This window comes from Juglans microcarpa x Juglans regia, chromosome 4S (assembly GCF_004785595.1).
Source record: "Juglans microcarpa x Juglans regia isolate MS1-56 chromosome 4S, Jm3101_v1.0, whole genome shotgun sequence".
Classification (NCBI taxonomy): domain Eukaryota; kingdom Viridiplantae; phylum Streptophyta; class Magnoliopsida; order Fagales; family Juglandaceae; genus Juglans; species Juglans microcarpa x Juglans regia.
Window position 1 is genome coordinate 23,364,405 of NC_054601.1, and position 16,089 is coordinate 23,380,493.

At 35.5% G+C, this 16,089-nt stretch overlaps 2 protein-coding genes across 2 annotated transcripts; both read left to right on the plus strand.

The window, feature by feature from the left end:
- Positions 1–2,923: 2,923 nt before the first annotated feature.
- LOC121261831 lies at positions 2,924–6,213 on the plus strand. Its single transcript, XM_041164223.1, has 4 exons — positions 2,924–3,182; positions 3,702–4,215; positions 4,544–4,752; positions 5,033–6,213. Exons 1-4 carry the CDS (start codon positions 3,135–3,137, stop codon positions 5,990–5,992), a joined length of 1,731 nt encoding a protein of 576 aa, XP_041020157.1. The 5' UTR covers positions 2,924–3,134; the 3' UTR covers positions 5,993–6,213.
- Positions 6,214–9,016: 2,803 nt separating this feature from the next.
- On the plus strand, positions 9,017–12,097 carry LOC121263468 (cytochrome c oxidase subunit 6a, mitochondrial-like). The gene is made up of 4 exons (XM_041166376.1): positions 9,017–9,225; positions 9,973–10,079; positions 10,263–10,305; positions 11,824–12,097. The coding sequence occupies exons 1-4, from the start codon at positions 9,111–9,113 to the stop codon at positions 11,859–11,861; spliced, it is 303 nt and encodes a 100-aa protein (XP_041022310.1). The 5' UTR covers positions 9,017–9,110; the 3' UTR covers positions 11,862–12,097.
- Positions 12,098–16,089: the final 3,992 nt, after the last annotated feature.

Genomic DNA, 16,089 nt, shown 5'->3' on the forward strand with positions numbered 1-16,089 from the left:
AGGTGCTAGTGACCTGAATCACACACGTGCTGGCTCTTTTAGGGTCGATGGAAATGCCCTGCAAGCTATTTTTTTGGGAAAGCCATGCAGCGTCATGTGAGTCTTGAATGTAGCGTCATGTGAGTCTTGAATGTTTCCAGGTGCTTGAGAGGGTCTCTTCCTCCATCATAAATCTCCATAGTGGGGACTCTAAACTTTGGTGGCAAAGGCATTGCCATTACTTCTTCGATATAGGGTAGACCCATGTTTGTGAGCAATTGGTCTACCGTTGACAATGTACTTACTTTTCTTGCTATCTCCTCATATTTTCCTTTGAGGCTATGAACTCGTTCTGTATGTTTTTCTATTCCTTTCCCTTGTTAAGTCCCACTTTCACGTTTCGAGATCCTACGTACTCATTGTCTCTAGATCCCGCCTCGCCGTCTTGCTCCTGTTGGGGTTTTTTGAGCTTCTTGTTTTCCTTGCGGAGTGTCTCTACTTCGCTAGTTAGTTTCATCACCCACTTATCCATGGTTTTCAACCTTGCTTCTATAGCGTCTCCCATGTCTCTTCTAAGTTGTTCGGAATGGGTTGTCACAAGTATGAGAAGGACACACAAAATCTATTACGATCCCACAGATGGCACCACTGTTAACGTCGTGTTTCACACACTTTTGGACCAAGCTCTGACAATTCTGATCTTTGAAAACAGACCCTTCACAAGGTAGAAAAGACTGCGGCCTTGAGGGGACGGCCTAGGGGCTGGGGAACCTCCGATGCCAAAGTTAGTAAATATTATTGGAGGGTAGCAAATAAGTAAGAGAGTCTAGGAATCAGAGAGATATTCTCATACCTGGGATCTGTTATTTATACTACATGCCTGAAGAGCAGATAGTGCCTGCTACCATGATGTCCGTGTTTCCCGTACTGTTCCTTATGTCAGATTTTTTAAATGCGACGTAGCTCTTCGACACCGTCATTATTGTGGCGTGTTGTCCAGGTGGTGGAGCTATTAATGTGGCGTGGTTATCTGACCTCCTTTTCTCAGTATGTCTCTCTTCTGGATCGTTCATCCTCTTTCTGCCAGTAGATCAAGGGCTCCCCGTATATCATACATGTTGTGCGTGCGAGCGGGCACTCGAGGACTGAACACTAATTGGAAGGGGTCTCAAATTGACGAGTCACATCCTTTGCAACACCATCCCTCCTACATGTTGTGTATAGAGGAGCTTTCCAGTGGGCTGGGTTAGGGGTTCGTTACTCCGGGCCAAGCTTTTAATCTTGCTTCCTTTCATTTACGGGCCTCTTGGTCTTAGTGGGGAAAATTCTCTTACACACAGTACTCTAGAAAATTGTTTGAAGATATTTTGTTGGTATTAAACAATATTTGAGTTCTCAAGTAGAATTTGAAAGAATTCCGAAACTCGAAGGTCATACTAAACAAGACTATGACATTCATGTTATCTTTTAACTTTAATGAATGAGAAATACTCTAATCATAAAAAGATCACACAAAAATAAATTCAACGTGATTTGATATGGTACGTCAGATTATAAATTTACTTTTATCGTAAAATAAATTTAACGAATTACATGAATGTACATCACTTTGTAGATTTACTTTTGTTTAATTCTTTTATATTTGTAGCACTTCTATATGAATATTTTATCCATCTCTCGATAAGTGCGGCCGAAGTAACTTCAGAACCGTGACTTAGTTTGTATCATTAATAATCTATTTAATTATTTCATTAATGTGATGATAGCAAATAATTGAAAAGTATTTAGTTGTGCTTCTTATTTGTTAAATCTTATAAAATGACATCTTTCTTTCACTATCACACCACATGGTTTTAGGATAGAGATTCTCTTATATTTTTATCTTTAAATTGAAGAGACAGATAAAATATAAGGACTTTAAAGCATTTAATGCTATTCTTATAAAAGTTGAATTTCATGTAAATATATAATTTTTCTACAGAAGACTCATTTATATTATAAATTTAATTGTAAATTAGTACTTAGATTTTCACGTTTTTACAATTTGAAGCTTCAGTTTTCAATTTTTATAAAACCGATACATGAATCTCAAGAAATTTACAATTGAGCTCCTCTATTTAGTGTTAAGAAATTAACGGTGTGATTGACACGTGACATTCATACGCATGTGCAAGTCATTGATCAGCTGACATGGATATTGATATCATGCATCAATCAATCAAATATTGACACGTGACTAGTCAATAAATACCTATTTGAGAATTTTTTTGATGTTAAATATGGATGTGTAAAAAAGCGAAAAACTCCCATACTGATTTTAAAGTTATAGTTCGGATTTGGTGAAAGTGACAGATGTGTGACCCCAAATGAGGCTTTCACTCTTGAACATGAAGGGAGCAGAGTGGATGCATCCTCTTGGGCAGCACTGGCTGTACCGATTGGGTAGCGAGATATTATCATGTATTCTAATGAAAAAATAATAAAAAAATAATGATAAAATATTAAATAATAATAAATAATATTAATAAATAATAATAAAATAATAAATAATAATGAGATATCATGAAAATATTTGAGATACTCTTAGTAGTCGCTTCGTTCGTAACCTAAACTCATCATTACAATTTTTTCAAATCTTAACATAAAATATAATAAACAATTCAAAATTTTCAAATTCTAAAATAATAATAATATTAAAAAATAATATTCTAACAATATTTTATCATCTCAACTTAACTCAATTCAACATCAGGCGGCATTCAATTGTTTATGAGTTCTATTAAAAAAAAATTTTTACACTTTTTTTTTTTACATGAAATCTACGTTTTTACAAGAACTTATACAAGTTATCCATTTAGAATTTGTAAAAATCATCTCTCTTTGTCGTAATTGTTCCGATAAAAATCTAAAGTTGGATGCAACACACAGGAGGAAGAGCCTGCAGCAATAACAAGACTTGGAAAAGGCTCTAAAAAGATTCCCTTCACTGTCTCTGGTGTGCGAAAAAAGACATTCGAGCTCTTTTTACTTTGCCACCACAACTCTTTCTCGCCGAAATGAGTGTTACGGCATTGCAGCTGCAGCAGTGACTTTGCCCTTTACCCACCAAATAATACGGAAAGTTTCTAAGCATCAGTCAGTCATATTTTTGGGCCATGGAAAACATGAGGAAGGATCAAGAACATGACACAAATGTGCTCTTGGTATGAGACTTTCATTCCTTCTTTCTTTTCTTTTTTTCGTTCCTTGAAAAGGTTTTTCTTTTGTTATTATTCAAACCCAGATTGTGCTGAGACTCTTTCTTTTCTGGTTCTATCTGAGAATTTTTTTCCATTTTAAAATACAATGACTAATACGCATTTGAGGGTTTCAATATCTGTATCCTATTGTTTTCTTTCTGTCGTGGGTTTCGGTAATCAGCAGTATTAATTGCCCTAACAGAATGTAGATGAATCCTAGTTGAAAATGGGACCTTGCAAGTTGCATGTCATTTATTTGTGTCGTTTATTCATGTGCTGACTCTTTTATTGACCAGTAAAATCATATTCGTAGAGGAGTCATGATTCATTCTCAAGGAAATGCATTGATATCTTTCTCGCATTTTGGACACTGAAAACATGCTTGAATTTTTCTGTCAGTAGAAAACTATTTTATGACCCATATCTAGATATATTTATTCGAGAGGAATTTATAAATTTCAATTACTTCTTATACTCTATCAGAATGAATATGAGCATGAACAGACAAAGGAAGACCAGAGCCAGCCCAATGTTGCATTTGCTACAAAGACTGAAAGCCCTTTGCAGGATAGTGCACAATCCCTAAATCAGCTGTACTCACCAGTTCTACAATGGCCATACGCAGCTCAACATGCCGTGGAGCAGTCCCCATTAATTTCTAAACCCTGTCCTCCCACTCAATCGTCCTCACCTATCATCCAGAACCAATGGCAGCAATTACTAAATCTTCAACAGAATCCTACCAACCACCAGGCTCACCATGGACAGCCAATGCATTTTGTTCAACCAACATCGCCCTTTTGGCTGCCCCAGCATCCTGCTTACCTGTTGCCTGGAGTGAATGCACCCTGTACATTTTCGCCACTCACTCCCCTTGGAAAACCTGACGTGAGCTGGCAAGCTCCTGGTGCTTTAGAAGGAGGAACTCCATCTACAAACCAACCCCATATTCCCAATTGCTGTTATCAAGTTGGATACACATATCAAGGCTTTCCAGGTGCCTTTTCAATTTAAGTCATTTTTCTTTGCTATATGTATCGATGGATATCGCTGGGTTCGATTAACATCTTGAACCATGTCTGCCAAGGATTCGGGTAAATTATAATGGGCATCGATTAATTGATGCGATGATGTTAGTGAACAATTCAGGAATGATTTGCAACATACAGGACTTGAACTAGTCCAGCTATGGAGCAGAATTTTGAGATTGGTCTTTTAACTGTCAATGACCTGGCAAAAAAGAAAATACTAATATCTGAATGAATTAATTGTTGCTGGTATATGAATGTAATTTGAGTCATATGAAGGTAGTTTCTTATTTATAGGTCCTTGGGATCACTCTTCTTGGTGGGGTCAAGGGCAACAATCCCAGCCTCCTTGCACTTACAGTTTCCCGGGAGCATGTGGCTTTTTTCCTTTGCCACCTCCACAATTGTCTAATCATGCAGCATCCCTTGGACAACCCTTCCAGAGAGGATTCATCAGGCTTCCAACAAACCTTTCCCAGAAGCATCAGCAACTCTGGGATTCTCAAGTATGTTTTTTTTGCCTCCTATAATACAGTACAATGTCATTTTTTTTTTTTTATTTGGGAAATGATTTGTACAGTCCTATGGTGTTAAAGCCTCACACACTCTCTTTGAAAAAAGTGGACAAATCTGGGACTCAAATGAAAAAACCCATTTTTTAATGGTGGTGGTGAGACCCCATTTTTTTTAAGAGTGTGCATAGGCTTGCATATTCTAGGATTGTATCTAGCATTACTCTTTCTGATTATGAGTTAACAAGCTGGATTATCTGGTGTGGGTTCGCAGTCAGCAGAGAATGTTCAGCTATGGAATGCAATTAATCTTTTGCAATCCGAAATAGCTGATTACAAGAATCGGTTAATGAAGCTTGAAGTGGCAGTCTCATCTCAGAAACCAACAGTGGAAGAGCCTACTGCTCAAGTTACTGGGAGTGGTTCAGCTCAACAACCATTAAAGAGAGGAAGACCGAAGAGAAAATTGATGAATGCACTAACTTCTCCAAGTGAGTCTAATCCCCGAGATCAATGTAGAAAGCTTCCATCATTTAGAGCTCCATCCGGAAGTAAATCAATCATTTTTGAGAAAGTTATCCTTAGAAAGGTTGAAGATAAAGAAAAAGTATCTTGCGTGTCTGCCATTACAGAACAAGAAAACATTGAAAAGATATCCAATATTGTGACACCTCACACTATTGGCAACTCGAAGATCAATGGAAACAATCAGATGATGCCTGCATTCCAAAATCATGTTCATCGGGAATTTTCTGGAGTCCAAATAAGTGGATTTGGTCTTAGTTCCCCTTCAGAATTGAAGAGTATTGATGAAAAGGTCAAGGACTTGAAAACTGACTATTCAATTCTGTCTCAGCAAGCTAAGGGGATGAATAACAATAGCGCTTCACCTATTTATATGGGAGCTACAGCTAACGGGAGTCTTGGATTTCATTCGTATATTACCCCTGACTACTCTGGAAGAAATTTGTTAAATATAGGATCTCAAGGTGTCCACAATGATTGCAATGTAACAAGTCAAGAAGGAAAGATCATTCCTGGATGGGGTTTTGCAAATGATGAGGATGCCTCTGAGGAGCTTGAAACTGCTGTGGTAGGATCCACAAAGGATGAAAATGAGGGGGAAATGGGAGATGACGTCAGCTCAGGAGCCGAAGACATTCTAGAACACAATGAGCGCACCTACAAAATGGATGATTCAGCAGGAATCGGCCTTACTCCCTCCAAATCATAACTGGTGACAGTTTCACTTCCTTTTGTGCTCTTTTGTAGTTTGACAATAGATAATGTGGATATGAGAACTCTGTTTCATTGGGCCAACTTATTGAAACAAAAAGGTTTGCCCAAAATTTTGAAGGGGAACAGGATAATTAAGCTATGTCAAACTTAATATACTTGGAGATAAATTTGGACATCTGAATCTATTGTTGATCAAATGCTGCTACTGGTTACTTACAAAAAAAAAATGCTGCTACTGTGTACTGCATTCAGTTCTTGCTATGTCCCTGAGCTTTCTTTATCTTTGATATGCTACTCCAGACAATGCAATAAACAGGAATTTGAGTGAAACATCAGTGTAATATTTTTAATCAAAAGACTTTCTTGCATGAAACAATGTAAAAGATCGAGATGCCATGTCACCCTCGCATTTCTTCAACCAAGATTGCAACCAAAGCCGAACTTCTCAGATGTACCATATATGGTGGCTTTGTTTTTTAATTTTAATCTGCGAAGGGCCAAGGCGAAAGCTTTATACCCTAGAGTTATTGGCCAAGTTATTTGACCCTCGATCTTTATTGTTTCCTTGAAAATCTTTTACTTTAATTATTGTTGCCCATTTCACCTCTGTTATTAGCTAAACACTGTAAGGGAATGAACCATTTTTCTCTTAAATAATTTGAAGGAAAAGAAGATTGGATTTCTAAGTAATACTAAACATACCTTAAAGAGGTACTTCTACAATTATAATTTGTGCCAAAGTACCAGAGAATTAATTACTTTGAAGTGGGCATATGGTGGAGCAATAAACACTTACCACATCTTTTTTTTAAAAAAAGTACATATATCATACTTCAGGGTCTTCTTCGTGGACAATATAAAAATGGAATGAGGAATTCACAAGGAAGGAAGGATAAGGTTAAATATCTCTTATTAGAGTAATGTTAGATATTGTCCTAAAGCATGCAAGTCTCGCACACTCTCTTTGAATTAAAAAAAAAAAATAGGATCCATCATTAAAAAAATATTTGTCATGTGGTTCTCAGATTTATCCACTTTGTTCAAAGGGAGTGTATAAGGCTTGCATACCCTAGAACTGCAAATATAATTTCTCCTCTTATCATATAATTTTTTCTTGTTTTTCAAAATAACATTTTGTTAGACCAAATAAGAGGTAAATCAGCATTCGAAGTTCTTAAAGGAAAAGACTAGAAACAAAATAATAAATATCAATACAAAATGGTTTGGTTTGGTTTGATTTGATTTCACAAATTTTTGAAACTATCTTATCTCATCGTAACATCTAAATACCATTCCAACACAAACATATTTCAATTTTAAATTTTCAATTTTTTATCTAATCATTAAACCTTTCTCAAACTTTAAAAAAAAAAAAAAAATTAATTTTTTCAAATCTCAAAACAAGAATTATATTAAAAAAATTATATTATAACTCTTTTTTAACTTTATATATTTTTTATTTAATATTATCTCTTTCTTTTTTCAAAATCCATGAAAATCTTAACTTAAATCATTTCAATACTATTCATAAATTTCTTATTTTATATCATCTTATCTCATCTTTGTAACCAAATGAGGCCTTATTTTCCTAAACGGGAGAAATTGAAAGGTCTCCAAATCTTTTAATTTTATTTGATTTAATTGTAAACTAGTATTTGGATTTTCAAGTTTTTTCATTTCAAAACCTTAGTTTTTAATTTTTGTAAAATTGATATATGAATTTAAAAAAACTTACAATTCAATATCTCTATAAATTTTAAGGTTAAAAAAGTAATAGCATGATTGACACATGGCATACGAACATGTGGCATTCGTATGCCATGTGTCAATCTCTAATTGGCTTATGTAAATATTGAAGCCATGTGTCAGCCAATGAGAGATTGACATGTAGCGTATTATTAATATTCTAACAAAAAATTGACAAGATATACCTATTTGAGAGTTTTTGAAGTTTATTAATCAATTTTAATTAAAATTGAAAATTGATGTCTCGAATTACAAAAATTAGGGGTGGGCAGTCCTGTCCTGCATCTGTCCCCCTAACGGGAGCGGGGGCAGAGAGAGCCCAACCCCACCCTACAATTCTCCCACTCCGCACCTCTTTTTTTTAATATAAATATATAAATATTTATTATTTTTACTATATATAAATATAGTAATATGTATTAAGTAGAACTTTTACTTAATATTTTATGTAAGTTGTAGTGTAGTAGGACTCTTGTATTACACTATAACTTATACAAAATATGTACTAACAAATTTAAAAACTACATAAAATTATAGTCATATTTACTAATTTAAATTTACAATTTGAGTCTCCAAATGTGTTTTTGATTATTTTTGGATCTAAAAATCATTTTTGGGCCTAGTGGAATGCAATCCATTATTGAAGTGGGCAAGAGGTGGGGTAATGGGATGCGGGACAAGGGGTGAAAACCCCACCCCCCGGCCCATGCAGGGGGGCGGGGGGGACCTGCACCGCTTGGTGCGGGTAGCACCCCTAACAAAAATGTGAACTCTCAATTACTGATTTTGTTCAACACTCGACTGCCCTATTTGGAACTTGGACTGAAATGAAATTAACTCAGTTCAGTCTAATTTTAAATCGAGTCTGACATTCAAACATCCAATTCTCAAATCACTAAACTTATCTTAACTAAATATATTTTTACACGTAAGATCCACAACCTTTTTAAACTCAATATATCTTTAAACGAGTGATTCGTAACTTTTTTCTTTTCAACTTCTTATAAATATATTTAAACTCATCTTAACATCTAAATATATCTAAACTCATCTTATGTGAGTTTTATAAAACTCATCCTACTATTTCAATTCATTATTATTTATAAAAAAAAATTCAATTCATCTCGACTCACCTCGAAGTTCATACGGGCCTAAACTACTTACCAAAGACTTTAAATGAATTTCGTCCAAAAATATAAATAAATAAATAAAGATTATAGGAACTGCACAGCTCGAACCGTATGTAATTCAAGCCCCTCCATGTCCGCACGTGCCACAATTCTCAATACTCCATTGGTTGGCCCGAACGTTGAGAGAGCATAAAAAAAAAGGGTTTTCAATCACAACGAGGATACGGAAGCTGAGAAATGGCGATGGCTATGGTCCGATCTGGTCTTCTTCGAAACGCTCTTCGTGGTGCCTCCCGACCCTCTGCCCCTTCCAAGCGCACCTTTGCATCCTCTGCTCACCACGACGATGCTCGTAAATCTCTCTCTCTCACACGGATAAGTTGATCTAATTGTTTTATCTGTTGCAAATATGATGATATTATTTGCTTGTATCGTATTGTTTATTATTTGTTTGATTTCGAGTTCATTTCCGATGCGTTGTCATTGTCGGGGTTTTGACTTGAAAAACGATTTTACAGGATTTATGGATTTTCCACTGTCCCGAAAAGTAGGGGATTTGGTTGGATTTTCGGTATTATAAATGGGTTTTATTAAGGTTTTATTAAGGTTTTTTTCTTCTTCTGCCTAATGTTGTTGGGTATATTATCAGATTATTGGTAAATGATCTATTTATTATTTGTTGCAAGTACAAACGGAGTTGGGATTATGAACGAATTTCTAGTTTAAGGGCTTTGCTTAGTTGAGTTCCTCATATTATGTAAGTCAGAACAAGAATAGATTATTTTCTCCCCCGATAAATAGCTTATCTCAACTAGTTGGGGTTATCTCTAATAAGATTCCAAATGGTTTTGGCTGTTCTATTTTGGGATAGTATGCATGATATAAGGGTCTAGTTTTTTTTCTTCTTTTGGATTCGTGTATGTACTTTCTTTGACCGCCGTGTGTAGCTGATAACAAATTGAGTTTGTTGTCATTCCAATTGCTGGCTTTGGTGGGGTTACATATAGCATTGAGATCAAAGTTTTCTGTTTTTACTGACTTTCCCATTCCCTTTTCTCTTACTGGTTTTACTTTCTTTGCACTTGTCAAATATTTACAGGTGAGGCGGGGAAATGGGAAAAGATAACATATGTAGGCATTGTTTCATGCTCTGCTTTAGCAATTTATAACCTATCGAAGGGCCATCCCCATTACGATGAGCCTCCTGTAAGCTTTCTGTTTTACCCATGTGACCTCTCTGATTGTTATTGTCATGTTTGATTCATGGAAAATTTATGAGCAATTTTTATACATGTAACACATGGAGCCAGCATTATTATTAGTTATATCTTGAAGGTTCTACACGTTACTCAACAGTGACATTATCTTTTTTTATGTCTATGTATGCAGCCATACCCGTATTTGCACATCCGTAACAAAGAGTTTCCATGGGGTATGTTTTCTAACATATCATGTAATATATTTATTGTTTTTCAGTAGCAAACAAGAAATGAATAAGAAACTGTTATTTTATTCCGTTGTCAATGTTGTTTGGACTTTTTCCCTCGGTTTGATGTCATTTATATGATATCATGACCTGGTAATCTTTATTATTTGCTTCCTTGTTTTGGTCATTCTATTGTTGCTTTGAGTAGTTCACTTTTGATTACTTCATTTGGCAAGACAGCTTATTTTCAGTCTTCACATACCTTGATTGATACTTCATCTCTAAAGTGAGGAGCAACCATCTCCAGTAGATTAGGAGGTGGTGGAACGGCTTCTAATTAAATTAAAAATTTGAGAAGCATTTTGGTTATCCAACGGAAGCCAATGGCATCATCTCTAGTGAGCTGTGATTACAAGCCAAGTTGATTGTGTTAAGTGGGACTTGGAGCGTCCACCTTTTTTTTTTTTTTCATTTTTATCGATAAGTAAGCACCAAAAGAAGTGCAACCAATGTGCGTAATAAGTGACAATTGCCAGAGCATAAATGTTCATAGTATGTGGGGCAAGAAAAGAGATGGCGGGTTATGTTACCATGAGTAATTTCAACACAAACTCACATAAGTTGGGTTGACACAGGATTTTTATTTTTGGTGTAATAAACCTAAAGCAGTTGTGTTAGATTCTTTTTTGGGTTAAAAATATTGCTCATTGCAAAACGCACTAAACCCAATCTAAGTTTTGATTCAATGTGTCACAATTAGGTAGGTATTAGTTTTGATTGTCTGTTTGGCACTGGTGTGTTCAACATATTGATTACTGAAGTTCAACTTTGTTTTCTGGCATTCCATAGTGAGCTTTCGTTATTCACTCAGGTTAGGATTTGATCCTTAAGTTGCCTTCAACTGTATAAGGAGTATGGCAATCCTCATTTTTTCTTTGGTACCCTGTTTATGATCAGCACTAATTATGCCTTTTATCCTCTCAATTATTAAGAATGTAGCCAATGTCGAATCTGTTTGTTTTTGCTAGTTCTCCTGGCATGATTGGGAATTGGTTGCTCAACAGCTTTGAATAAATCATTGGCATCCACGTTTTGCATTATTTCTGATTCTCTCAACTTTGAGGAACCTTTTTTCAATTGCTGCCTTTGTTATTAGATCTGTCCGCCATCTTGACAAGGTTAAGCGCATGGGCTCTGTGCTGTTTTGGACTTTATGTGTGCACTTGCCACCTCTGCTCTGAATACCTTCTTGGCTATCTTTATCTTCGTGTTAGGTAGCAAAAGTAGTGTTTTAGTGGAGTTGCAAAAACTTGTTCACACCCTTAAGATGCACTTCCACCAAATAGTCTTCTGTAGTCTCTTCATTCTTAAAGCAAAACAAGATGGTGGTGGTCGGTTTAGCTGATTAAAAGCACGGAAATTGATTTTGTTTCCCTTTTTATGCATACCCTTGCGCATTATTATTCTTTCATTACAGTTTAGAGTTTTTTTTTTTATCGGATATGTTTCTTTTGTGAAATCCAGGTCCAGATGGGCTTTTTGAGAAGAAGCACCACCACTAAAACATTAATGGCCCAACAAGGGGATATTTTCCAGAACCACTCATGTAGCACATTTCTCTCGTTCTATCAGATTTTATTGGACTACATCCGGATGTTGATGGTAGCTGTTGTTCTTTTGCATTATGAAGTGTGGTTTAATACTTGCAAGTGCAAGTTATTTGGTACATTTTTTATGATGTTTGTTTTCATCGCTCATTTCACAGCTAAATAAAATTGGTGGTAGTGTGGATGGTTCACTGAGCTGATTAATATAATAATTACAATGGGTTGAAATATCTTTTTAATGAGAAATGGAAGTTGAATTGTCATAGAGGTTTTGGCATAAGAAGACAGACCATTGGTAGAAGTGAAGTTTATTGCTTCACTTGGTGTAAGTGTTTCAGTGTTTTGGATGTTGTTCAGTTCTGGATAGAATTCTTCATAACAGTACAATAATTGATACATTTTACTCCTCATTTTGAAGACAATTGACCATGTTTAAAACCATTTATTGGTTGAAAATAACAGAAGCTGAAATAAAACTGGGGTTGTTTGGATTGAGAGACCCTCGCAAATCATCTCATCTCATTTCATATAATCAGTACAATTTTTCCGAAGTCTCGTACGAAATACAATAAATAATTTAATTTTTTTCAAATTTCAATATAAAAATAATATTTTAATAATATTTTATTTAACTTTCATCTTATTTTAACTCACTATCCAAACTTTTCCGAACTGAAAGCCCAAACCCAAACTCAAAGAGTCAACTTAAACCATCACAAATCTCACAGAGAAAAACCAAAATTAAACTCTTTACCAAATCAATTTTGGAAGATATATGATTGGAAAGGTATGGGGTTGGATGAGCACAAGGCCCGCTCATCCATTAGGTTTGAGATTGGGAACCACTTGCTCAGATTCATCAGGCCATTCAGATGACATTGGTTAGGTTGGAGACATTGAGGGTGTGAGCCTGCTTTATGAGATGGTGTGGGAGGGGATTAACATCAAGGAGGGGACTTGGTTGCAGCTTGTTATATCAAATGGACATGGAATTCTCAAGTCGCTCAACCAGGTGGGAAAATGCTCGTGTTTGTTTTCTCCAGGTTCTTCCTTCTATCATCCCTTGTAGATGCCAAATCTTATTATAGTCAAATTTTGGAATTATTGATGTTATCTTTGGCATTTTCTTTGCTTTCGTGAATGTTGGCCATAAATACTCTCTTATTCTTGAAATTAACAGCGATGGGGAAAAACACAGATGAAAAAAAAAAACAGGGGATGCTTCTGTTGTACTGATGGAGTATTCATGCTGTTTTCTGCTGCTTCTTTTTTCGTGATTGGCTTTTTCACCATATGCTCAGATATGTGTGTGGCGTACGAGTATATGGATTTATCTTAAATGGTTCCTTCTTCATTTGATGATCAGCATATTGTATTAGCTGATTAGGGAATTAATTTCTCGATTGGTTATATTTTATCTTATGTTGGATTACCCTCCAGCAGAATGAATCAATTTAGAGTGTGTAAGCTTGCGTTGTTGCATACATTTTGAAAGCTTTCTTTTCCCTGGATTATTTTTTTTTTTTTAGAACAAATAATGATTTAATTGTTGGTCATTCCTTTCCAGCTATTTAGCTCATAGTTGGTCGTAAATCATCAATAATGTTTACTTATGCTGCTTGCTTCTTAAGGACATTAGATATTAGCCAAATAAAGAGTGTTTTTTCTTTTTTATCCTACCAAAGGTCCCTAAGAGTTTAGGGTGTGTTTGGCAAGTGAGAGTACTTGAGGTACTCTCACTACTATTCTTTATTTTATTATTACTTTTTACCTATTTTTCTATTATTCATTACTTTTTACCTACTATTCATTATTCTATTATTACTTTTCATTACTTTTTCACTACTATTCACAAATATTCTCAACACTTCTCAAGTATTCTCACTATCCAAACTATGGCGAATAATGAATAGTAAGTAAAAAGTAATGAATAGTAAAAAAGTAGGTGAAAAGTAATAATAAAGTAAAGAATAGTAGTGAGAGTACTTGAGATACTCTTGGTACCCAAACGTAGCCTTGCCTAAGACCTATACCACTTTCTCCACGGGTTTACAAGCTTTATCTCAAGCAACACATTTTCTTTTTCTCTTTACCAGCTACATCACCCGGAAAGAAATTTGAGAAGGTTTTCCTCGCATCCTTCTAACACCTGATGGGAAACATTCAAGACAGATATAAAGCATATGAAGGCACATGCTTGAAGGAACATGTTTCACCGGCACTAGCCTTCCTCCACTAGACAGCAATTTAGACTTCTAGCCTGAAACCTTTTTTCTTTATCCATCAAAGGTTTCAACAGGAACACAGCAAGTCTGCCACTGCTAATTGGCACCAAGTGTGTGGGAATCTGACCTCTTTTAAAGCCAGAGAGACAGAGAGAGAGAGAACATGAATCCTCTTCCTTGCCGCTGAAGCTTTATAAGGAAAGTTGATTTAGAAGAGTAATGTTATATATAATTGTGAAGTGTGTAAGTGTCGCATAATCTTTTTAAAAAAGAGTAGAATCTATTATTAAAAAATTATTATTTTTATTTGAGTTCTATATTTACTCATTTTTTTAAAAATGATTACATAACGCTTGTACACTCTATGACTGTAAATATCATTTCTCGATTTAGAAGGATTCACTAGCTGTCAACAAGATGATTCATATTTCTTCAATACGTCCAGCAATGCTCTAGGTGAGTTCTTCGACGCGTTCAATAACAAGACCAGAAGCATTTCTCCTTGAAATGACAAGTTGAGGCGACCTCGTTCATTCAAATTAATAGGGGAGCTCCCGCATAATTGCAACAAGAGACGATTTTATATAATATGTTAAATCAATTTTACAATAAAAATATTTTTATAATCTAACGTATTCTATTAAATCGCATCAGTTTGTAATTTTATTTTTGTAGGATTTTTTGTAGCTAAATCAATTTTGCAATAATTATCCCAAGATACTTGGAAGGAAAACTCTATTATGCCGTCTAAATCATACCGTTGGGTTTTTTTTTACCAAATGATGAAGAAAGTAATTTTAAATGTATTGATGTATTTTTTTATTTTTTAAAAATATTTAAATACATTAAAAAAATGTGAATAGAAAAAAAAAATTAATTTTACAGCTAGCGATAACACCGAGTATAGCTACTTGGACGGCAGAATAGCATCACTCTACTTGGAAATGGGACTTTTAGGCATAATTAATAAATATAGTTTATCAGAACGTAAATTAAATTTTACAATTTTCAAACAGATCAGTGATATTTTGGTTAACTGAACCCTACTTTTCTCTTCCCGTTGAACATCGGGAGAAGTATTGTTTTGGGTTCAAATATCTAAACTCGCAAGGCAAAGTACAGTTGCCACCACTACGTGTACAGTTGGGTGAGCTCTTTGTATAGATCGAAGACCTTTATAACCAAAGGCTAGGTTGCAGAAAAAAAATAGTGTAGAAACAATCAAGAGCAATCAGCTGGCACAGACATCAGTACTAGACCAGAGTCCGAGACCCTTTGTGTTGTTGCCCATCATCCTCGGTTTCTGCTAAAATCGAAAATGTAACCAGAGGGTAGGGGTTCGGTCGCCGCCCTGACATGGAAGCTGTTATATGTAAGGTTATCAGATTACACAGCACCTATGTATGTATGGTGAATCCTCTCGTCCCATCTACGTCATATCATATGGAAATGGGAATGGCGAGCAGGGCATGCATGACTTGTTGCTGTCAGACGTTTCGATATGGCAGAGTACATGCATGTTGTCCATGTCTGAGGGAATGGAGCAGCTTGAATGCTAGCTTGAGAAAAAAAGGCACGGGAATCATAACTACTCCGTTTCTTTCCTTCGCTCTGTCCTTCATTTTCAGTTGTCTCTCTCTAACTTTTGCCTCGACATTCTCTTTATTTTTGGAGTTGCAGAACTTGGAGAGTGCTGCATGCACCTATATATATATATATATATATATCCTTCCATGATCAATGATCCAACCTCACAACCGCCTCAGATCAGTTCAATCAGTCATGTATTATGAAATCAAAACTAACCTCTAAATGGAGAGTGCTTTAAGTGCACTTACCAACGCGAAATATGTCTATTAATTTTATTGAGTATGTTGGCATAATCACCCACAGTGTCACACTTAAAGAACGATCAGCACAGAATTAGCTTATTCCACTGGTTTTGTAGCATAAACCGC

Excerpts from the sequence above, each read along its gene's own strand:
- LOC121261831 (XM_041164223.1), top strand. The coding sequence starts at position 3,135 with ATGGAAAACATGAGGAAGGATCAAGAACATGACACAAATGTGCTCTTG. Across the intron at positions 3,183-3,701 it reads ATGACACAAATGTGCTCTTG|AATGAATATGAGCATGAACA; the intron begins GTATGAGACTTT and ends ATACTCTATCAG. Across the intron at positions 4,753-5,032 it reads AGCAACTCTGGGATTCTCAA|TCAGCAGAGAATGTTCAGCT; the intron begins GTATGTTTTTTT and ends GTGGGTTCGCAG.
- LOC121263468 (XM_041166376.1), top strand. The coding sequence starts at position 9,111 with ATGGCGATGGCTATGGTCCGATCTGGTCTTCTTCGAAACGCTCTTCGT. Across the intron at positions 9,226-9,972 it reads TGCTCACCACGACGATGCTC|GTGAGGCGGGGAAATGGGAA; the intron begins GTAAATCTCTCT and ends AAATATTTACAG. Across the intron at positions 10,080-10,262 it reads CCCATTACGATGAGCCTCCT|CCATACCCGTATTTGCACAT; the intron begins GTAAGCTTTCTG and ends CTATGTATGCAG.